The 23,447-nt window shown below is 41.6% G+C and overlaps 2 protein-coding genes across 4 annotated transcripts in view; one reads left to right on the plus strand and one right to left on the minus strand.

Annotated features, from left to right (window-relative positions):
• The window catches only part of LOC129793804 (growth/differentiation factor 8), a 26,052-nt gene extending 24,289 nt beyond the window's left edge, over window positions 1-1,763 (plus strand). For 2 of the 3 annotated variants that reach the window (XM_055834181.1, XM_055834180.1), the window contains 2 exons: window positions 878-1,467; window positions 1,535-1,763. In XM_055834181.1, the coding sequence (XP_055690156.1) occupies window positions 878-1,467; window positions 1,535-1,699 (755 nt within the window). In that variant the 3' untranslated portion in view covers window positions 1,700-1,763. Of the gene's footprint in view, window positions 1-877 lie in introns of all 3 variants that reach the window. The other variant, XM_055834179.1, reaches the window with a different exon arrangement.
• On the minus strand, window positions 1,746-22,698 carry LOC129793789 (E3 ubiquitin-protein ligase HUWE1). Its single transcript, XM_055834128.1, has 14 exons — window positions 22,327-22,698; window positions 21,316-21,644; window positions 18,277-20,262; window positions 13,903-16,863; window positions 10,411-12,796; window positions 9,651-9,930; window positions 8,392-8,578; window positions 5,923-8,323; window positions 5,548-5,823; window positions 5,292-5,480; window positions 4,043-4,364; window positions 3,803-3,968; window positions 3,532-3,722; window positions 1,746-2,365 (listed from the first exon to the last, which is right to left on the minus strand). The coding sequence occupies exons 2-14, from the start codon at window positions 21,574-21,576 to the stop codon at window positions 2,263-2,265; spliced, it is 11,709 nt and encodes a 3,902-aa protein (XP_055690103.1). The 5' UTR covers window positions 21,577-21,644; window positions 22,327-22,698; the 3' UTR covers window positions 1,746-2,262.
• Between the last annotated feature and the right edge of the window lie 749 nt (window positions 22,699-23,447).

Raw genomic sequence — 23,447 nt, forward strand, 5'->3', positions numbered from 1 at the left:
TAAGAATTTATGATTAAAAATCGAATATTGAAAAAAAATTAATTTTTTTCCGGAATTTAGTTTAATTAATAATTTTAAATTTTGTAATTTTAATGGTTGAATGAAGCGCGCATAATTTTATTAAATTCATGTGAAACATTTTAAAAGTTTCTGAGGTTGTTTTTGTAAAAGAGTTTTCCGAGTTTTCTCTATTTTTGTTATTGTGGTTTTAATCAAATCACTCACTCAAAATGACAAAAATACAAAACAAAAAACATAGGTTAGGTTTTGGAGAAAGAGAAAGAAAAATATTTTTCCAGTGCCAATCAATAGATGGCAGTATTGTTCAAAAAGACGAAAAAATGCAAATTCTTTTCTTTTTTTAATAAAATTAATATTTTTCAATATTTAGAAGACTGATCACACGCTCATATTCTGTCATTCGAAAGGGAATTAGATGTAGAATTTAATGGTACAAAGGGTTTTAAGATTGATACTATAGTTTAAAAAGCGCAGACCAAAATTCATTTCATGCTACAGAATTCCATACAAAAACTGAGTCGTGTACATGGCCTGGGACTAAGGAATACCCCACTTTACTATAGGGGAACGTGGCCCAATTCGCACCTCTACAGGTCCGCGCAGATTGACAAAAAATTATATAAAATATAAAGAAAAATCCTTGAATTTGGTACCATTTTAAAGCCCTTTTAATGCTCTTTTAACTCCCATAACTTTCAACGTTAAAAGTTTTATCAGTTTTAAGTAATAGCGGATTGAAAAAGGCCTTAAGAGGTCCGAATTGAGCCACGTTCCCCTACCAATTTCCTACTTAAAAAAAAAGAAAAAAATCAAACCTTTAATAATGAAAAAATCTCTTTGATTCCTTCCTGTGTAGAGCATCGTTTCTGCGGTCGCGATGCCCAATGCTTCTCCTTCCAGATCCCCAGTGATTTGCACGTGGACGAAGTGGAGCAAGCACATTTGTGGCTGTACAAGCATTCCGACCCAATGGATGCACACAACCAGACATTTGTTGTGTCCGAAATGGCGCACTGGGACCCCGCACGGAAGTTCCCCAAACGCAGCCCTCTGGCCATTCATGAGACATCCGTGGGTGAGGGTTGGGTCCGTGTGGGGCTCCGCTGGGTCACCCGTCGGTGGGTTGAGTACCAATCGTGGCGACACGTCCTCCATGTTGCCTGCAAAACATGTGCCAGTGGCAGTGTGGCCGCTACAGCACCGCGTCAACCCTTCATTGTGGTCGATGTGAGCTCCCACGGGGGCGGGAGGCGCGTCAGGCGGAACATCAACTGCAGCGCCGGCGTCACAGATTGCTGCCGCGAGAGGCTCTACGTGGATTTCAAGGATATCGAATGGGATGGTTGGATTATCTACCCACGTGGCTATCATGCCTACTTCTGTCGTGGCTCGTGCGCATCCGTGGCCACCATTGCCCAGGGATCGCATCACAACTACGTCATTCGGGTGAGACAACAACCAAAAAAACCTTCCCTGAAAAAATATTTAACAAAAAAAATTCTTCTCTCCACAGAAATTCATGATGCGCAATCAGCAGCAATCGCGTACGCTGAAGATGACTCCCTGTTGCACTGCCACGGAATTCTCATCTCTTCAGCTCTTCTACTTGGACAGCAACGACACAGCTACGCAGAAAGTTTTGCCAAATATGATTGTGGAAGGATGCGGCTGTATGTGAAGAGTTTTTTATCTTTGTTTAATGTTAGCAAAAAATAAAATTGGTATTTATTGCGCGGAAAAAATCTTTTCTCACTAATATATATATCAATAATTCCTCATTTTACATTTTCTCTCTTTCTCTCTTCTTAATATTTCTTCATTTTTTTTCTCTGACAAATTATTATTTTATTTTTATTTTGTTACACAGCTCTCTCATTGAGTCTCTCTTTACAAAAAAAAAAAACGAAGAAAGAAAGAAATTTCAATTTAATTAATTTCATTTTTTAAAAAAAATTCAATGACGCGCTTGGAGGGTGGGGAATGTCCTGTACAAGCAATCTTGACATCATTTCTAATCCTTTTTTTTTTTACTCCTCCTCCTTCTTCTCCTTTGTATCTTCTCCTCTCTATCTTCATCGTAATCATCTTGATAATCTCTCCAACCCTCCACAAATATTTGTTTGTTTCTTCTATTGTGTTTGTTTGTTTGTTTATCACAACGTTCCGGCACCATTGGCGTCTCTCCTTCTCTCTGGCTCCCAAACAATATTTTCCTCTTTTTTGTGGTCTCTCTCTCTCTCTTTAGGCAAACCCGAAGCCTTCTGAGCATTCATGGATGGCCTTATAGAGGCATTCCCTCAGCTTATCGTATGTCTTGTACACCGGCAGGTCAAGCTGGTTGAAACTACAATGAAAAAAGAAAAAAAAATTTAATTGAAAATTTCTTTAAGGCATTTTTTCTTGATTTTTTCTCTGTGAATACACTGAAAAAAATTGTTGGTAAATTGGTAATATTTTCCTGTTTACTTGTGGTAAATGGTAGATTAATGCTATTAATTTGGTAATTTAATACCTTGATGGTACTGTTAATTGTTCAATTACCTAATTAATTTACTTGAAAAATATACTTTCATATTGGGTTGTCTAATATTTATCCGGATTTCTAACCTAACATTTTTACCATTACATTCAATGGGGATGAATGAGAGAGAAAATCAAAATTATGCTGAATTAATGTGAATATCTTAGGTTAGAAATCCGTGTAAATATTGGACAAACCAACAGAAATCTTTCAAACATTTGGCGCCATTTTGAAAAGTTTAATAATCAAGTTTATTTGCTTCTGAAATATTCTTTTGACTTATTAAAAATACTTGATTTTTTATAGATTTTTTTAAGTAAAAAATAGACCAAATTAGCATAAATGGGTTAACTAAACATTACTAAAATTCTGCAAACAATTTTACCAACAAATCTTCTCGACTATTTTTTTTTCAGTGTACAAAGAACGATTATCTTTGTATTTCTATCTCAAATAAAATCTACAAATTTTTCAAATATTGCCTTTTACATGTCGCAAAAACATGCAAATTTATTTTTAGATCTTACAAAATGATTTTCCGGGAAATAATAATTTTCTTTGATGTTTTCCTCTCTCTTCTCTTTTTTCAGCGACAGTTTATTCTTATCACTCAAGAAAATCTCTTTTAGTTATCAAAACAAAATTTTAATCATTTATTTTTCACTTCTAATTAAATTCCGATTTCAAATTAATCTTTGTCGTCTTGTTATGCCCCGGAAAAGTGCTGAGGATTGATTTTCAATTAAATTATAAATTTATATTCTCTATTAATTAGCTCTTTCTATTATTTCTGAGAAAACCCGAATAAACATTTTTAAAACACTGAATTTATTAGTTCTGAACTCATTTCCCAGAGAATTCTAATAAATTATTTTTCTCAAAACCTTTTAAAGTTTTTTTTTTAAATTTGTTTAGAGGTTCAATTTTGGACAAAAAACTAAAGAAAAAATTCAAAAAATAAAACTCATTTAAAAGAAAATAAAACTCACCATGTATGAGCCGAAGGCAGTCTGTCTGTGGATCTGTCATCACGATGAATTTGGAACTTCTGAATGCCATTCATACCCTCAAGAGCAGCAAAACCCTGAAGGGGAACCTTTGACGTTCCCGTCACGAATTGCAAGAACTTTGCCCGATCGGCCTGATCGAAGCTCCTCAGCGCACGCCAGAACCACTGAATCTGTTGAAATTACAAAGTCCAAAAAGAAAGAAAAGTTTTAATCTCCTTCTCAGACCTCCAAGCCTGTTTGTTTTTGTTACCTGAATGGAGTTAGGACTGTACTTGTGGTACTCTGTATTTGCCCTCAAATCCTCAATATCGACATTTGGTAGCCCCGATATGAGAAGCTCCAACTCTTGTTCGTTAAAAATTGAAATTAATCGCTTTGGGATGATGTCGTAGAAGCCATCGAGGAATGCATTGAGCCTGTTAAGCAAGAAAGCGAACAAAATCAACAAAAAGTCCTAAAACTTAATAAAAAAAAAGAAAAGAAATCTCACTGTTGCTTGATGGATCCGCTCATCTTGAGCTGGCACACAAGTCGAATGTACTCGAGTTTATTCTCCTCCGTCACCGTAATATTGCGCCCATTTGGGATGAGATCACGCACTTCGGTCACCCCAAATTCTTGCAGTTCAAGCGAAAAGGTCAATTCGTACCCAAGAGCCGTTATATGATTCTCCTTGAGGAAGACTAAACCTTTGTAGAATTCATAATCTTCACTCTCCATATCCGTATACTTCACCCTTATGCCCAAAATGTGTTTGTACAGCGAACGCGTGAAGTAGCACTCGAGGAGTTTGTTGTCATAAATTGCTTTGGCTGTTTTGCAGACAAAGAAAAAAAAACATTCTGCTAAGATTTCTTTCAAACTTTGGGGAATTTGTTGGAGGAAACTCTATCAATTGACCGTATTTGAACGTCAAAACTCGTATTAGGCCGTTAAAATTCAAAAAGTATTCAAATCAAAACAATTAAGAAAGGAAGAAGTCTAAGTTGAAGGCTGTTCAGAGACAATCTGCTACAATTCCTTCCAAAATCTTGAGAATCTGTTGGAGGAACCTTTACCTTCTGTCCGTATTTGAACGTCAGAACTTTAATCAAGCTGTTAAAGTCGAAAAAAAAGTTTAAAGTAAAACAGTTAAGAGAGGAAGAAGTCTGAGTTAAGAGGCAATCAACAGACAAACCTGCTACAATTTCTTCAAGACTCTCATTAATTGTTTAGAGGAAACTCTGAAAACAACTCCGAGACCGTTAATTTAAAAAAAAAAAAAGTAAAAAGTCATAGCTTTGAAGTCCGTTAAGGACGTTAGGACTACAATCTTCTACAATTTCTATCAAGATTTTAAGTATTTATTAAAAAGAACTTTATTAACTGTCCGTATTAGAGCCTCACGACTTCTATAAAGTTGTAAAGTTGTTAAGCTGTTATCTATTATTGACGACAGTTAGTTGTCACAGGCCAGAGTCAGGCTAAAAGCAGTCTGCTACAATTTCTTCAAAATCCCCATGATGTTTTTCAAAGAAAACTTCATTTTCAGCCCTTAGTTGAACCTCCGAATTCAGATCAATCAACAAAATTTCATAAAAGTAAAAACTCAGAAAAGTCAGAGCTATGAAGTTTATCAACCTGCTCTGAATTCTTTACAACTGTAGGGAATTCTTCAAAGAAAACTTCACCTACTATCCTTATTTGAACCTGAAAACCCATTTCCTCTAAAAGAAATTAAAAAAAAAAAAGGAACTTACCTATAACTCTTCCAACGAATTTGTAGTAGCAGAGATGATTGGAGTTTGCATGTGACGACGGGTTTATCATGTATGTCACCCGATCGCCTGGTGATACCGTGAATAGAGCGTAGTTTGGATTAAAGATTTCCCGGGAAATGATGACGTACCATTCCCGTAGAAGTCCACCTGCATCCTGACCTTCTTCATCTGTTTTTGCAAAAGAAACCGTTAACCTTTTCTAACCTTTAACCGTTAACAATAAAGTCTTCATTACCTTCAAAAGCAATGTAGAAACGATTCTTCCATTCTTCCGGATTACGCCTATAGAGCTCTCTGAAGGAATCTTCAAAGACATTCATACGATTCACATGAATGGCCAGCTCTTCGCGCCTTATTCCTTCGTCGCAACGTTCAAGTTCAGTACGGAAGTAGCGACGCTTTACGTCAAAATCAAGAATACGCGTATGATCCACAAGAACGGCAAATGGACCGTCTGCTAGGTGGGTTGTGTACTGCCTTAGAATTTGATTAAGAACTGTTCTATGTTTTTCTATAAAAACAAAAAAAAACGTTTTGAAGATGAAAAGTTTGGTAGAAGTCTAGAAGATCAGGAGAAACAAGTTAGAAGAACTAAAGAGTGTTGATTTACCTGCAAATTTGAGGAACTTCTGATGATGCCCTGTGGCTGCTGTATGACTCGGTGAGGCGTCAACTTGCCTCTCCCGCGGGCGCTGGAGATCATTTTCATGGGCAATGGGTGACATGGGAGACACCACATCGAGCGAAGCAACATCCAGGCGTGCTTCGGACGTTCCTTCGGCACGTTTTGGTGGTGCATGCATGAGGAAGAACGCTTCGACGGCAGATTGGAAGACAAGCACTGCATGATGGTCATGTGTCTGCTTCAGGAGTTCCAGGCAGTCACTGAGTGCCTGCCAGAGGGTATCCAATGTGAAGGAATCACTCAATGGGGTATCCTCCGTTGCTTCTGTCTTTCGTATCTGGAAAATTATCTTCAGCGTTCGCAGGAAGAACGTTTGATTGCTCGTCTTGGCCACAAGGGGTGCCATTGAGGGCAGTTGCAAATCCCCCGTGGCTCTCGGGCGTCCCTCTGATGACACAACAACCACTTCACGCGTAAAACGATCCTGAAGCGTTCCCCGACGAGACGGTTCATCCGGAGATGGATCACCGGCTGTTGCTTCCGTGGCTGTAGCTGCTAATTCCTCCATTAAATTGCGAATTTGCTCCTCAAGACGCTGCGCCAGCTCCGTTACAGCCCCAAGGAGGAGATCAATGACACTCTCACGCATCCCAGAGCTACATTGACTCACATTCACAAGGAGTGTTGCAATGTCATCCAGTCCATCTTCTGAGCACGATTTCTCCGACAAAACCTCCACAATTGTCTTCAACATCTCCACACTGTAGTTCCGTATGAAGTCCGGAAGGGGTTTCCTTGCTTCCTCACTCCCCTCTTCGGGCTCCGGGGGCTCTTTAGGCAGAGCTATACTCACATAAGCTAGGAGCCGAAGGAGTTTATCCGTCAACTGTTTACTCTTTCGTATATTCCGTGCACGGAGCATCACAATGAGTCGTCCAAAGGGAGATTCCTCGAGATTTGCAGCTTCGGGTTCACTGAAAGTCACCGGAATTGGCTTTGGGCGTGGTACATGTGCCCCTGGGGTACGTTTTTGTGGTTCCGGCGGCGCCACACGTCCCCCCGGTGAGTCCAAACGCAAGAGAATTGCCCAAAAATCTTCCGGAGGTGGTTGTCGGCTTGGTCCAGCTTCATCCTGTTGCGTCTTCTCCTGCATTGTTGGCATGAAATTGGCTGCAAAGGTCTTTGCGAGTAGCGTGAGAAGTTCTAGGGCATGCCTACAGGCAAAACTAGCTGCCTGTGGATGCAGCAGGAGCTTCTTCCCGGAGTAAATGAAGACATTCGCCCGGGAACCGAGTGCCGGATCGAGACGAATATTGAGCCATGTTGGCCTCTCTGGCTGCCGAGAGCTTTTAGGGCCACGCTTCCTGCCCTCTTGACGCTTCAACCCGAGCGCCACCTTCTCTCCCGTACGCTCCATTATGGCCAGAAGAGCCCTGATGATCCACCTTCGTGTTGGCGGGTGGAAACACAAACTCCTCACAACACGATGGAAGCGAATCACATTGAATTTGGGTGCATCAACAAAGAGCATCACAAGGAGTGAGGCAAGAGCTTCCTGATCAAGTAGAGCATTCCCCTGACGATCCATTGTACTTGAATGTTGCCCCAGTACCGTCACAACGCCATCACTTGATGACTCCCCAAGCCCATGAAGATGCGCCGCTTGACCCCATCCACCACGAAGCCTCGATCTCGGGGCGGAATCCCTTCCACGGTACCGCAAAACAGCTCCGGGAGAACTTCCGGATGCACCCCCAAGGAGATTCATTACGTGCTCCTGCATCAATTGCCAGTCACGTCGTAAATTTTGTGCTTCAGCCGCCAATTCGGGCGGCAGCACCGATATCTGACTATCCTCCATATCCGTGAGAATTGACTGCCTCAATGCTGGCGAGAGGTTCTGGAAGAAAGCTGCCGCATCCACGGGATCATTGGGATTTGCCGTGGCTGCTGCTTGCTGCCTCAGATCAATCCGCTGTTGCGCCAACACTTCTTCCTGAATATTCGGCGGCAATGCTGCCAGGAATTCACTATTTATCTCCGCAATGGCATGATTCTCATGCTGAGCTGCATTCCTCTGTGCCTCCTCGCGATTCCTCTCAACGCGCAAATGCTCCTCAATCACCTCGTGTCGCATCTCAGCCGGCAAGGCAGCCAGGAAGCTCGGATCAATGCCCGCAGGAACATTTGCAAGGGCATCGGAAGATTCCTCATTCAATGCGGTTCCTCCTCCTCCACCTGCTGCTGCGGATGGTGCCTCCTGCGGTGCTGCCTGCTGCTGGGTCACATTGGATGCCGGGGGTGCTGCATCAGCATGTGAATCTTCCTCCACTTCGAGAACTTCCTCTTCCGGAACTTCTTCCTCTTCCTCATCCTCTTCTTCCTCCTAAAAAAAAAGTTTTTTTTTCTTTTAAATTTGCGAAGGGATTTTTAAAGGACAAAGAATCTTCTCACCTCATTGTCATCTTCATCATCATCATCGGGAATGGTGATCACCGCCATATTCCTCTCACTCACATTCCTATCGAAGACATCATCATCCCCCTCGGAGAAGGACATTTCATCCGCAAAGGGTCTCATCATTTGCTCATCTCGGTGCATTGTGTAGCTTAAGCGATTCATTTGGGAGTCTTCGGAATTCCTTTTTTTTATTTAAAAGAAAAAAATATTATTTCAGTTAAAAAATGTAAATTTTTCAATTAAAAAATCAATTTTTCAGAGAAATAGGCAATTTTTCAGTGAAAAATTTCAATTTTTAGGTTAAGATCGCAATTTTTCAATTTTTAAGTAAACTTTTCATTCAAAAATTTTATTTTTTTGATTGTATTTTCAATTTTGTGATAAGAAAACAATTTCTTTATTATTTTTTCATTTAGGAATTTATGATTAAAATTTCAATTATGCAACTGCTTTGAACTTTAAATGTTTTAATTAATAATTTATTTATTAAATTGAAAATTTAACTTTAAGGTTAAGAATTTAATTTTTCAATTGAAAAATCAATTTTTCAGAGAAATAGGCAATTTTTCAATTGAAAGTTTCAATTTTTAGGTTAAGATTTCAATTTTTCAACTTTAAGAAATCAAATTTTCAATCAAAAACTTTTTTTTTAAATTAATAGTTTTATTATTTCATATAGGAATTTAATTTATGATTAAAAATTCAATTATTCAATGAAATATTCAATTTTCTTCTTAAAACTTGAATTTCCAACCGAAAGATTGATTTTTAACTGAAAAATTAGACATTTTATTTAAGAAAAAATTGTTTTTTATTTAAGAAAAATTAATTATTAATTTGAATTTGGTTTTTTTTGCCTGTAAAATTAAATTTTAATGAAAGTTTGATTTTTTTTGCAAAATTGAATTAATAAGAAGAAGAGTTAAGAATAAATCTTCAGAAAATTCAATTTTTCAACTTAAAAATTTCAATATTTTCAATAAAATTCATTCATTAAATTCAATTGAAAAATCTTTATTTTTTAAGAAAAAAAAACATTTTTCTTTCAAATTTAATATTTCAGTAGAAAAATAAATTTTCAACTAAACAAAAAAAATACTTTTCAATATCAAAATTTACTTTTTTCATCTAAAATTTCAATTAAAAAATTTAAATCTTTATAGAAAATTTAATTCTTTTAATAAAAACTCGAATTTTAAAAGGAAAAATCTTTAAGAAAAAAAAATAAAGAAAAATAAGCAAATTTGACTAACCTTTCGCCTTCTGGTTCACTCTCTCCATCCGTATTACGCGTCATGAGGATCACACGGATACTCTCTTGCTCTCTGGCTGATGCCTCATCTCCCGTATCTTCCGTTCCTTCTTCCGCAACATTCGGCAGAGCTACATTCGCCGCACGAAGGATAATTTCAGACTGTTGCTGCTCTTCCGGTGGTGGTGGCTGTTGCCCCTCCATTGGGGGTCTATCAATGCGAATTTCCGGAACTGTTGCCACTTCCGGTTCAGCCGTTTGCTTTTGCTCCTCCGTTGGTCCTAATTTTGAGAAAAAATTTAATATTTTTCTCAAGGATTTCTCTGTTCTTCCCGGAAAAGTTTTTTGTGCTTCCCGGAAAGTGCCAGAAGTAGCTGGAACTTGTGCAGTCATCCTGACCATTGCATCAGGAAGTTTCTAAGAAATCTTAGGGACTTCCTTTTCAACACCCAGCTGATCTTTGATGCCATCTTTTGGTCAAAATCTGAATTTCTAAAAATACTTCACAGAATTGCAAAGAAGACTTCCTAAATGGACAGATTTGGACCACAAGACAACATCAAAGATCAGCCGAGTGTTGAAAAGGAAGTTCCTAAGATCCCTTAGAAACTTCCTGATGCAATGGTCAGAATAAATACTCAACTTCCAGCCACTTATGACACTTTCCGGGAAGCACATAAAACTTCTCCGGGAAGAAAACTGTACAAACTTCAATTTGCAGAATTTCTCACAGAAGTTTTCCCCTGAACTGTTCTACTCACCATTTGCCTGTGGATTGGCTTTGGCCTTCCCGTCGGCTTGCTTCTTCTTCTTTGCTGCCATTTTGGCACTTTCCGTCGCCTTGTGCACCTCCAGCTCACGCAGAATATCATCGCAAACGGTTAGACAGATGTAGGATTGCGTCTCCAAGCCGAGGAGTTTGGATTCCTCAACCCATGCGGAAAGGACGCTCGGGGTGTTGTTGAGAGAAGCTGCGAGACTTCGTCCAAACATATAGTCCGCCCTGTCGATCACATCAATGGCCCCTTCGTCTTGCCCACTTGACGACGCCTGTGGGGAGAAGATCCCAAACCCGTTGTCCATGAGAACAACACGCGTGGCATCCCGGAAGGGTGCTGAGGAGGAGATATGCGTGCTCGAGCCGAGAAGACGCTGCAGGATCACCGGTTGACTCGTACTCCGTGCTGCAATTGATCTCAAGTACTGATAGCGTCGCATTCGATTTGTTCGCTGCGTCGTTGTTGTCGTCTCCGTGGGAAGACTCTGCGAGGGGCTTCCCATGAGAAGTTGCAGATTCCCTGCAGCTGTTGTGGGCAGGGCACTACCTTCCCTTCCTCCTGTTGCTGCTGCCGGGCGATCAGATGCTGCATTGCTGCTCGATCCACCAGCAGCGCCGCCCTCTTCGTACATTGTGTGGAAGTAAACTCGGGGGCTTGCTGTATCCCGTGGCGTCTCAGGCGTTGCCGGGGTTTCAGCTTCAATGATATAGGTGCTTGTACTCTCATCTCGTGGATACTGAATGGTGATCACATCATCCTGTTCACGCTCCATGTCCCCAAATGTGGGTGATCTTCGTGCCCCGTAGACGTGCTGATCGTACATCTCGATAAATTGTCGCGTCTCCTCGTCCACATCGAGATCACTTGGCTCCTCTGCTTCAGCCTCTTCGGGTTCCTCTTCCTCCTCATTCTCCATGTCAGCCGGTTCGGCATTCTCCTCCCCTGCAGCTGATTCACTCTCCTCCGAATCACTCGATGATTCCATCGTGTACAAATCATGCCACGTCGGGGGTTCCTCTTGTTCCTCACCCCATGCTTGACCTTCCTGCGGAGCTGGTGTGGGCTCAGTTGCCGTTGCTGCTGTTGCCGCTCCTGCGCGTTCTCCCCCATTCTCCGGGGACATCATCACTGTCTCCACGATTAAATCTACATTCCTCTGTGGCTCCTCCGCGGCTGTAGCTGCTGCTGCTGCACGTTGTGGCACCGTTCGGCGTGTTGCCCGTGTTGCCTGCCCACGACGACGCGTCACAACGGACAGCGAAGGTTGATTTGTCAACCTCAGCAGGGTCTCAAGGGGCTTAAGGGCAGCATTGAGTGTCGCCACGGCGTGAGGATTGGCAAAATCAACCTGCTGCGTCACCTTGGCGAGATCATCAATCAAATTCAACCGAACCATGCCGTAAAACATATTATTGCGTCGTGGCATCATCAGCTGCTGCCTCAGGCCACTCGTTGTCATCACAACCGGTGGCTCAGGCGGACTACCCTCAATGAGAATGGGAATGAGTTGCGCAAGAAGCTGAATGTGGACACACTTCCTTGCCATATCACCCACTTGCCACGTCCGCACGAGAGCACTCTTCAGCTCATGAATGAGAATACTCTGAATCTTCCCAACACCCGACATGGCGGCAAGTGATGAAATTAGCATCCTTGCACTTGCATTGCACTCCCTGTCGCGACTTGACTCCGTTCCGGGGATGAAGGTGTCAATCAAGTAGGCCAAGAGGGGTGTATCATCGGGTGGGATTGTATGTTCAGCCACAATGAGTGCCACCGTCTGGTACGATCGCACAAGATCACTCAGGAAGCGCAAGAGGACACCCTTGGACAGCAGGGGCCTATCCAGATCACTTGCTGCCTCACTTGTTGTCGCAGCAGCTGAACTCCATCGTGGCGAACGTGCTCGTGGCGTTTCAGCCGTTGAATCATTATCCTCCTCATCGGGCAGAGGAACTTCCTCCGGATTGGGTGGAGCCTCTTCCTCAGCTGCCCCCAAACTCGCTACAAGTGCCCCAAGAATGGCATTAATCACCTCATGTGTCACCTTATCCTCAACCACGTAATTCCGCGATGTTGTTGGTGGTTGTGCCAACTTCACAAGTAAACGCGTATCATCATCCCCACGTCGTGATGCATCCAAACGCAGCATCTTCTTGGCCACACGTGTGTACGTTTCAGGGCTCCTTGCCACAGCTGCACTCACTTGACGTGTCAAATAGATGAGATCACGATACCCCGTTGGGACATTCGGGGCTAAACGACTCGCAATAACACTCTCCATGGCGAGTTCCAACGTTCTTGGCTCCTCAATGGCATGCCGTATGAGCAGAAGAGCCATCTGCAAGAAGGCTGGCTGCCCAGGAACCTACACAGAAAATCATCCAAATCAAACGATCAGTTTTAATTATTAAAATTAACCCTTTGAGAACTAGAGACAAAAAAATTTCAATGTGACAAAGAAAGCCGGCTAGAATTTCTAAATCAGCAAAGAGTTAACCCTTTGAAGACAACTAAAAGCCCAAAAAAAATTAACCCTTCCAAACCAACGATCAATATTGAATATTTCATTTTATTTAAAATAGAAATTAACCCTTTGAAACCAACTAGAAAAAAATATGACTTCAACCTAAAAATTAAGAAATGTCTAATAAAATTAAAAACTACTAGAATTTCTCAGCAGATAAAGGGTTAAATAAGCCTACAATTGATAGTTCTTCAATATACAATAAAATTAAAAAATCTGCTGTTAAAGGTTTTAGAAAAATTCTGGTTCTAGACATTTTTCTAGCAGTTTCAGATTTTCGAGATATTTTTGCTGCAGTGTTAAATTTTGTAATAAAATTTTCATTTTCTTGCAGTTTCGATTTTTCCAGCAGTTTTTAATTTTTTATTAAATTTTTCATTTCCAAGCATTATTAAATTTTTTTTATTTGATTTTTCATTTTCCTGCAGTTCTCGATTTTTCGTATTCTAAAAGTTTTCTCTATTTTCTAGCAGTTTTCGATTTTGCAGTAGTCCTTAATTTTCTAGCAATTTTCAATATTCTATTCGTTTTCAAATTTTAATTTTCTTGCAGCTTCCAATTTTTCTAGTAGTTTTGATTTTCCTTGCAGTTTTGAACTTTCTAGTAGTTTTGATTTTTCTTGCAGTTTTCAACTTTCTAGTAGTTTTGATTTTTATTGCAGTTTTCAACTCACTAGTAGTTTTTATTTTCTAGCAGTTTTCGATTTTACTTTTCTTGCAGTTTTCAAATTTCTAGCGGATTTTTCTTAATAATATAAAGTCTTAAAACTTTGTCTTTCAATAATTTCCCTAAAAGAAATTACCTAATATTTTTTTTTCATTTCCCTTTAACTAATCAAATTACCCCTCACTTCCCTATGATTGTTTTAAAAATTAAATACAGAGAGATGTTTTTTTCCCGCTTCTCAAAGGAAATTAAAAATAAATAAGAAAAGTAATAGAACTCACCTGTCTCATCCGGAGAAGTGCCTCAATTCCTCCGTGTTGAGCAAAGTATTTTGCGTGCGGGAAGTGTCGTGTCACGCGGAGGCACACCTTCATGAGGGATAGCTTGACATTGGCATCCACGGACAGCGGGAGGAGATCAATGAGAATTTCCAGCACCATACTCACGTCGAATTGTTCAAGTCCCCGAATGAGGGGAATCGAGGCAAGGGGTGGATCTTCATTGCGTGGATCCATGGGCTTTAGGGCGAGTATAACGGGCTGATAGGCACCCGTTTCCTCATTCACGAGCGACATACAGCCCAAATTCACCGTGAATCGCTGCCTCTCACTCCGTATGCGTACACTTGTCTCCCCAGCTGCGAATGCCGTGGAGATTAGACGACTATTTGCCGGTGAGAAGGTATTCCACTGACTACGGGCCACATCATACCATCGCCATGAGCGTGTACAGACATTTGTCATTGCTTCACGACGCTCCAGGAAGGCGGCAACTTGTTCAATTTGATTGAAGAGAACAACCAAATGCGGAAACCATTTGGGGCCATTCACTTCGGTGCTAAAGTGTGTAAGACGATGATCAAGACGTTCGATGACGGTGAAGATTTTAGCCAGAAGATTTGCTTTGCCAACTGCCTGTGCCGTTGGGAAGCGAAGTTCATGATTTTGCTGTGGATCCAGCATCAAGCGGAGAAGGTGGAGACGATTGTTTGTCTTCTCCGACAGCTGTGTGTTCCCCATGAGACTCACAAATGCCTGCCTTGGTGTTGTTCTACCCAAATGTTTCTCATAGTACGTCAGGCAACTGATCACGTCATCAAGGAGGACTGTTAGAAGGTCATCGCGCCATTTTTCCCCATTGCGCTTTGCAATTGTTGCCAGGAGCTCCAGGGCACGGGAGACAAGCCCGGGCATTGTGTCAATGATGTGAAAGGAGATGTAAACAGCTGCATCGGTGAATCTATCGAGTTCCTCCGTGGGAATTGGTGGACACTCAGGGGGACGTTCTTCCACAACTGCTGGCTCAGCAATTGTATTCCCCTCGACAAGATTGTCCGGCATGTCACGCAGACTCATGAGAATTGCATGAATATACTGCTCCTCTTCACCCATATCAACATCCATATTCCTTGCTCCATCCACGGGGCGATCTGCTGGCATATTGAGGAGAAGATCTGTGGCTGCTTCGAGTGTTGATGCCTGCCTAAGGGCAGCTGTACAGTGCTCATGACTGAATCCCATGTCCATTAGTTGGCGCAAATGCTGCGGATTGACGGGAGCTGCAGCAGAAGCAGCAGCAGCTGTTGCATCAGCAAAACGCGATGTTGCTGTAATTGATAGTCCCCGTCCTCGACCAACAACAACCCTCGCAGCAACATCCCCCTGTGGTGGTTCCTCCTCTTCGGCTGGCACCCTCTCCGTTTGACGTTCCTTTATTATCGCCTCCGCCTTGAAGATGTGCTTCAAAATCACGAGAATGTACTCATGCATACGATCACTGTAGGCACTAATTGAGACATGATTCCGCAGCTTTTGTATCGCGTGAAAAGCCTTCCTCTGCACTTCCACCATGTACTGCACAACGTCAAAATCCTGCGGATCTCGCGTGGCCCCAGCGGTACTCCCATGTGGACGTGCTGGGAGAACATGCGGGCTATGGAGGATGGCTTTGGGGTTAATTAATCGCTCAAGTAGCGTCAGCCATTCATTCATAAACTCCACCGTACTCTCGGGTAATTCATGGGTGGACGTTGCACTTGTTAGGGCCCAATCGAACACCTCAAAGAACGCCCGAAGACCACCTTCTTGCACAAATTTCTGTAGCATCAAATGAAAGGCATACCTTCGCTCATCAAAGAGCATTGGCATCGTGAAGCCAATGCTGCAAATTAAATATGTAAATTTCATCTTTGGAAATGGCGATGGGGGCAATTTATCGTACGACAGCCCATCAACAAGGGTGAAACTCAATACCCGACCAATCTCCCGGGATGTCTCAGCGAAACACGGTGGAACAGCGGGTAGAGTTTGACCACGACGCTGCCGAATAGGGCTCCCAACGCACAATTTCACCAACAACCCAAAAAGTTCCGCCAACGCTCGTCCAAGACGCGATGAGACACTCAAGAGGACATTAATGTATCGCAATTGGGTGGGATTGGCAGCAGAACGTGCCTTTCGCGGAACTTTGTCGCTATCACTCGAATTGGATGATTGTGTCAAGTCAATCTCCATTATCCCCGCTCCCTCCTCTGTGCTTGTTGTCGTTAAATTCTCCATGGCATTGGTTACACCATTACTCGGCTGGGTGTCATCACGCAACAACCGATCGAGATCTTCCTTCCCAAAATCACATCCAGGCGGAATAATGTCATCCGTACACAGTGCCAGCAGCAATGTACTCTCCCACACAAGGGCCGTATACAGCTGCACAAGGCGCCGCAGCAACCCCAAGCCCTGCTCTGAATCCTGCCCCCATTTCTGCAGTGACACCGTTCGCACATTATTCTGTCCCGTACGGCAAACATGCACCAACATCACGATGTACCCATGAGCTGCACTAATCGCGTGCAAAAGTGGCGTAAATGCCGGCGTCGCGAAGGCAGCCTCCGGATCCGGACAGTGCGCCAATTCACTGAGCAAAACACTCCCACCCGGGCATTCAAGGCGCCTCTGTAGTGGCTCCAAACGCCCAACAATCTCACTCAAATGCTCCAACGCAATCCCCAAGACCATTGGTTCAAATGCCAAGCTCATGATACTCTTGCAAACGGCCGCAACACTCTGTGCTGACGCCGTGACGGGACAATCAACAGGTAAATTCGGTAGTGCAAGAACCTGCAGCAAGGGTTTAAGGCCACCCTGCGACACGAATTCCCTGCAATGATCATCTGAGTTGCTCTTACTCAAAATTGCATCGATAAATTTCATTGTGTTGTGAATGTAGTCCGTCAGGGGAACTTGCTGCAAATTTAAAAAAAAAGGAAAACGAGACATATTTTCCCTCTTTATTTCTTTTTTTTTTTGCTTGGGAAACTTATTTTTTAAAGAATTTCCATTTTTATTAGTTAATTTTTATTGCAAAAAAAAAACTAAGGAATTTCAATGTCATGAAGAAGATCAAAATTTATTAAGCGAAACGTCGATGAATTTGAAGGAAAGAAGGTTCTTAAGAGGGGCCTACATACTTGGGGGGTGTCTAAATACCCTCATAAATCAGAAACTTCAGATTGATCTTTTAGTGTTGAAAAGAAATTCTTTTCAGGGCGAAATACATTTAGAAAAAAATATTAAACGTTTAAAAGAAACGTCAAAGTTTGAAAAAAAATTCTAACGTAAGAAAAAAAACGTAAAACGTTAAAACAAACTTCAAATGTTGAGAAAAAAAACAAACAAAAACATGTTGAACAAAATACTAAAAAAAATAAAAAAGAAACGTTAAAATTGGAAAAATAATTAAAAACGTAAAACATTAAAATTAATGACAAATGTTAAAAAAAAAAACTTCAACCGTCTGAAAAGAAAGAAATTTTTGACAAATGTTTGAAAAGAAACGTCGGTTAGAAATAAAAATTGAAATTTGAAAATTGAAAAACTGAAGAAAAAAACCTTAAAATTGATAAACGTCAAACGCTCGACATTTATCTTCAAACGCTTGACGTTTCTCAAATCTTCCGTTTACATTTTCAATTTTTCTTTATTTATAATTTTTTTATTTACAACTGACGTTTCTTTTCGATCATTTTGACGTTTGGATTTTGTCTTCAAACACTTGACGTTTCTCTTCAAACGGTTGATGTTTTTTGTAACATTTGAAGGTTGTTTTGACATGTTACGCTAGAATTGAATTTGAATTTCTTACATTTGAATTTTTTCTCTAACTGTGACGTTTGTCTAATCAACTTAAAATATTATTTAAAAAATTAACTGCCAACCTTTTTTTAATTAAATGACAGTGCTTAATTGTAAGCTATTAATTCAAATTCAACAGCCGTTAATATGCCTTATTATAATTCTTTATAAACTTCAACTTCCTCTTGAACTTTTCATTTTCTTTTATTTATTTATTTTTATTATTTTTATTTAAAAAATCCCTCCTTCAATAAATTCCTCGCTACGCCCCTGCGACATAATATTCAGAAAAAATTCTTTACGTGAAATGTAGTAAAAGGTAAGTTTGTGTAAAAAAAAAAGAGAGAACCGAACTGGCTAAATTTTTTTTTAAAGATTCTTTTTTAAAGTAAAGAAGAAAGAGAAAGAACTTTCTAAGAAATTAAAAACAAATTGAATCCTAATTTTTGCTCACGCCGATTTTGAGCCCAATCTGATAATTTTACTTTTATGGCGTTTAAAAAACAGAAGAAGAAGAAAACTAACCTGCTGTCGACTTGCCGATGGGGCTGCATCGTATCTCTGTGAAGCCGTGCTCGCTTCCTCCTCCTCATCCTCCTCGTCATCGCTACTCCCTGCATCAGCTGGGGTTTGCTTCTTCGCCGGGGCATCCCTGGAATTGGCCGATGCTGGTGGGCGCCAGCAGACAAATCGTGCACTCGACCCGAGCTCCACTAAATCCTTGAGGAGCTTCACAATTGCCGCTGTGGCAGCTTGCCTGAGACGCGGTTGATGCCGCATTAGTTCATCAACGGCATTCCCGAGATTCGTTGCTGTATCCCCAATACTGCTACGTCGACGACGCATGGCCGGAAGGTAGGTGGGTGAGAGGAGCACCCTAAACAGTCTATCGAAGGGCCCATAGGCGAGGAAGGCCTCCAATCCGCGGCTATTGAGGCACAATGCACTGAAAACATTTGGGAGGGATCCAAGAACTTCTCGCGTTGCTGGAACATCCTTCTGCAGGAGTGCCTGAAGGACAACATCGGTCAGCCCATTGTCCTGAAGGGCCGACAGGAGGCTTGGCTCCTGAAAAACATACACAGTGACCACATCTGTTGCGAGGAGAAACAGGGATGGGCCATAGTATTCAGCATTGCTGATTATGTGCCGAAGACTCGCTGGGAGTGTTCCCTCCATCACGTGGGGCATACTTTCGGCAAAAGCACGATCCTGGATGGCTTTCTTGAGGAAATTCAGCATGGATTTCAGCAAGGCAGCACGCTGTGGCAGACAAACGGCTGCACGTGATGCCCCACGTGGGATAATATCCTCCGTGGGCTCCATTGAGGCATCTTCGGACATCTCCTCGCGGGGACGAGAGATAATTTCATCCGGTTGATCTGCCCTGCATGTCCGTACCTCCACTTCGAGGCGGGCAATGAAGCTCGCGAGGCCGGCGTGTGCCTGAAAGCTCGCCATGTCGATATTTGTGATGAGATCAATCACACGCACAGCACGTGTGACGAATGTTATGTGCTCCAACTCCGTTCCTTGCCAATTAATCACGCGCAGGAGACTCTCCATCATCCCACAAGCCACGAGACTCTCACCACCAACTTCGTACGTTGCGAGATGGTAGAGAAAACTAAAGAGCGCCGTGGCCAGGGGTAGTGGGAAGGATTCCGTGGGTGCTGTGAGACTCCCAATGCACGCCCGGACGAGTGTTGGGAGGAAGCCATGGTAGCTATTGGCCCCGGTTACATCAATAATCATCCCAAGGCGTGAACTTGGCTTCTTCGGGAGTGTTGGATTGCGATCAAGGTGAATGATGGACGTCATTGTACGCAAGGCAGCTGCATGAATCTCCACTAAATCCCCACCCTGCAGCTCCAGCAGCTCCACAAGTTCCTCCAGAAATCCCGGATAGATCAATGAATGCGTCTTCTCGTGAATGGCATCCGAGTAGACGAGTACCGAGAGAGCCTGTAGGCGTGCCTGAACAAACTGCAACCTAGCACGGCACTCGTGGAAGCGCATTGATGACCGAAGGCGCATAAAGAGATGAATTCTCTGCTCATCTGTCAACTTATCCGTACTCCGTTGCACAAGATGCAGCGTCAGATCACGCGGATCACTGAATTTCCCCCTCACGTCGTCCATGTTGATTGTTTCCAATTCACCGCGTTTATTGTAGTATTCATAGTAGAAAATTGTCGCACTTGGTGGCAGCTGAGCATCAGGACGGCAGCATTCAGCCAATCCCAGCCCATACTCACGTCCTCCCCAGCTTTCAGCGATGAAATTCAACCTACCAAGGAGGGCAGCACGTGTATCCCCCGTAAGGCGGGAGAGGTAATTGCTGCGCTTTGAGAACATGTACAGCAAATTGAGGACCCCAAGCACAATGTCCATGTCCACGGACAACAAGAGGGCACTCAGGTGCTCAATTGAACTGTACAGATGCCGTGAGAAGCTGTGCTCAATGAGGAGTGTTGTGAAATTCAGCACAAGAAGCACCAGCTTCACTTCCTGCAACAACAAAACGCTCAAGAAGTTTCTCTCTGTTCTTCCCAGAGAAGTTTTATGTGCTTCCCGGAAAGTGCTTCAAGTGGCTGGAAGTTGAGTATTTATCCTGACCATTGCTTTAGGAAGTTTTTAAAGGAACTTAGGAACTTACTTTTCAACACCCGGCTGAACTTTGATGTCATCTTGGGGTTAAAATTTGAATTTATAAAAATGCTCTTTCAACAACTACAAAATGGACAGATTTTGAACCCCTAAATGGAATCAAAGATCATCCGGGTGTTGAAAAGGCAGTTCCTAAGATCCCTTAGAAACTTTCTAAAGCAATAGTCAGGATAAATACTAAACTTCCAGCCACTTGTGGCACTTTCCGGGAAGCACATAAAACTTCTCCGGGAAGAACAGAGAGAAACTTGAGCGAAGCACATAAAACTGTTCCAAGTTGCTTTTTAAAAGGGGGGGGGGTCTCTTTTGAGAGCCGGTGAAATTAAATATTTTTAATTTTTCTTGGGGTTTTTCATTAACTTAATTTTCCGCTTTTGCTCATATTTAAAGACTTATTATTGAAGAGTAAGAAAATCACTTTCCACCATTTTATATGCGACGCCATCTTGAAATGTTCCTCAAAACACAAAGGTAGATTTTTCTCAAGATCTACTGGATGGATTTTGATGGGGTAAAAAGCAAATGAAAGAGGAAGCATTACCGGACAATGTACCGGAATATATTTTTTAATTTCGACTAAGAAGTTGAGAAAAATCAATATGAATATTTATCTACTTTTCTCAGCTTCTGAGTTGAAATTCAAAAATCTATTCCGGTACATACTCTGCTAATGCTTCCTCTTTCATTTGCTTTTTACCCCATCAAAATCCATCCAGTGGATCCTGAGAAAAACCTACTTTTGCGTTCTAGGACAGTTCTGTGGAAAAGTCGGAAAATCACAAGATGGCGTCGCATATAAGATGACGAAAAGTGATTTTCTTACTTTTTAAAAATTAGGCTTCAAATGTAACTAGAATCGGAAAACCAAGTTTAAGAGGAATCAAAAAAACTCACCTCTGGCGTGAAGCTGACATCAATCTCAATGTGCCACTCACTCCGCGGGTTATCCGTGGCCTCCTCGAGGATCCCATCGAAGATGTCAAGGACCTCAATCCAGTGATACAGCTCACACTTGCCAAATGTCCACGAATCAATTTTGGCCAATTCCTCCGCCAGCTCAGGCCTTGAGCACGAACGGAGGCGCTCAATTAGTTCCTGACATTCCGGGGATACGTCCGAATTGCCACGCTTTAGGCGTGACGTGTCGATTTTCATTTTTTCTTCTTCCTTTTGTCTTCTTCTCCTTGTTTTTGTTGTCTTTGTCTCTCCTTTTAGATATTCAGCTGAAAATAATAATTTTAGACAAAAAAATATTAATCACTGTCTTTGACCTGATGAAGGTGTTTCGCATCTCCTCGAAATGTCATAAATATTTTCCAACACTTCAAACAATTATTTTTGGCAAACTCTCAAAGAGATTAATGCAACACTTTTCAACTCATAAAACACCTTAAAAGAAAAATTACCTTTTTAATGCATTCTGTTTACATTTTCTAAAAATAAAATGCTTTAATTTCTTTTTTTTTTCTTTGTGGGTCGCTTTCACGAAGACAAAAAGCTTTGTTTTTGCCCCCCATGACACATTGACACCTCAATGTCACACATTCAGCATCGCCAACAATCTTTTCCACACCACAGCAGCCACTGCACCCCCTGAGGAACCTTCCGGATGCCTCAAAAACTCCCCACGAGCATTCAAAGATTGTGAAAAAGATAATCTTCTCCAGGAAGGATTTCTGGACAGAGAGAGAGGAATTCCTGGAGGAGGAATTTCCAGCTCATCAGGCAGCCCCCTCTGGAGATGCCAATTCCCATCACAGGCGGAAGGGGTGCAAAATGGCAAAAAAAAAAAGTCAGGCTGATGCCACCCTCCGCCCTCCTTGAAGCCCACACACGTCTCGTGGAAGATTTTTTGCTTACGAGTGTGGAAAGAAAAAAAAAGACAAAGGAACGACGTGTACTCACCCTTTTCACGAGAAAATCACTCGTAAATGTCATGTGGTGCCACAGGTGGGCACACCCGCCCCCATTTGGGGCTCCTGAATGTACTCTAGCAGTCTCGCAGCCACCACGGGAGGCACATTCGTCCGGAAAACCACCTCCACGGAGCTGAGTCACTTTCAATCACTCGCTCTTGCTCCAAATTATTGTTTTGCAGGACAATACGTGCGTGCGCCAACTACCTCTGCTATCAGTGCACACTTCTTCAACACCTTATTCACCCTTCGTGCGTGATTTGCACACAAAATTAGCCAAAATAAGTCTTTTTCATAAAAAAGCACGCACACCTTTTATTATTTTTTTCTTTTCCAATTCTTCTTTTTCTTCCCAGTCAAGCCATTAGGGGGACCCTGGAAGTGTAGCGTTTCACTTCTTTTGTATTTTTCTAAGATTTCTTACAATCCTTTTTTTGTTTCAAATTAATTTCTTCAATTAAACCGACAAAATCTCCTGTAAAAAAAATTAATAAAACACTTAAATGAATTAATGAGAAATCTATTTGCTATTTTGATGCATTTAGCTCGCATTTACAGCTGCAGAAAACTCATTAAGAGGGTTTATGTGGGATGCACTAATGTACGTATGTCCGCGAGATCCAAATAACGGTGTCTTTTGAATTTATTTTCAACGATCGCGAATGTGTGAGCAAGATAAAAATATGAATTCGCAAGTGAGAAAAAGAGATAAGAATGCCAAGACCTTTTTCTTATTTTGGTGTTTGCTTTCAGCAGTTTTTTTTGTGAAAATTTTCTGTTTTCTGTCTGTTTTCCATGATTTTCTTGGTTTTCTTATAAGAAAAACAAACATAGAGTGTGACAGACTTGTTAAAAATGTTTTTGGATGGAAAATCATAAAAATCGGTAATGAAAATCCTGAAAATCTAATGAAAAGCCGTTGAGGATAAATTTTGTAAGGTTATGTTGATTGCGTTGATTAGCTGTTAATTTCTGCATATTTTATAATTTACATAAAATGCAATTTATATGAAGAATATTCTTTAATTGTACGTAATAGTTATGGATATGGAGCATTAGAGAGTCCCTGAGAATCATTTTCTATTTTGTATTAAAAATATTCCTATTTTA

This window comes from Lutzomyia longipalpis, chromosome 3 (genome assembly GCF_024334085.1).
Source record: "Lutzomyia longipalpis isolate SR_M1_2022 chromosome 3, ASM2433408v1".
Classification (NCBI taxonomy): domain Eukaryota; kingdom Metazoa; phylum Arthropoda; class Insecta; order Diptera; family Psychodidae; genus Lutzomyia; species Lutzomyia longipalpis.

Excerpts from the sequence above, each read along its gene's own strand:
- LOC129793789 (XM_055834128.1), bottom strand. The coding sequence starts at position 21,576 with ATGAAAATCGACACGTCACGCCTAAAGCGTGGCAATTCGGACGTATCC. Across the intron at positions 8,324-8,391 it reads ATGATGAAGATGACAATGAG|GAGGAAGAAGAGGATGAGGA; the intron begins GTGAGAAGATTC and ends CTTTTTTTTTAG. Across the intron at positions 3,969-4,042 it reads AGCGGATCCATCAAGCAACA|GCTCAATGCATTCCTCGATG; the intron begins GTGAGATTTCTT and ends CTTGCTTAACAG.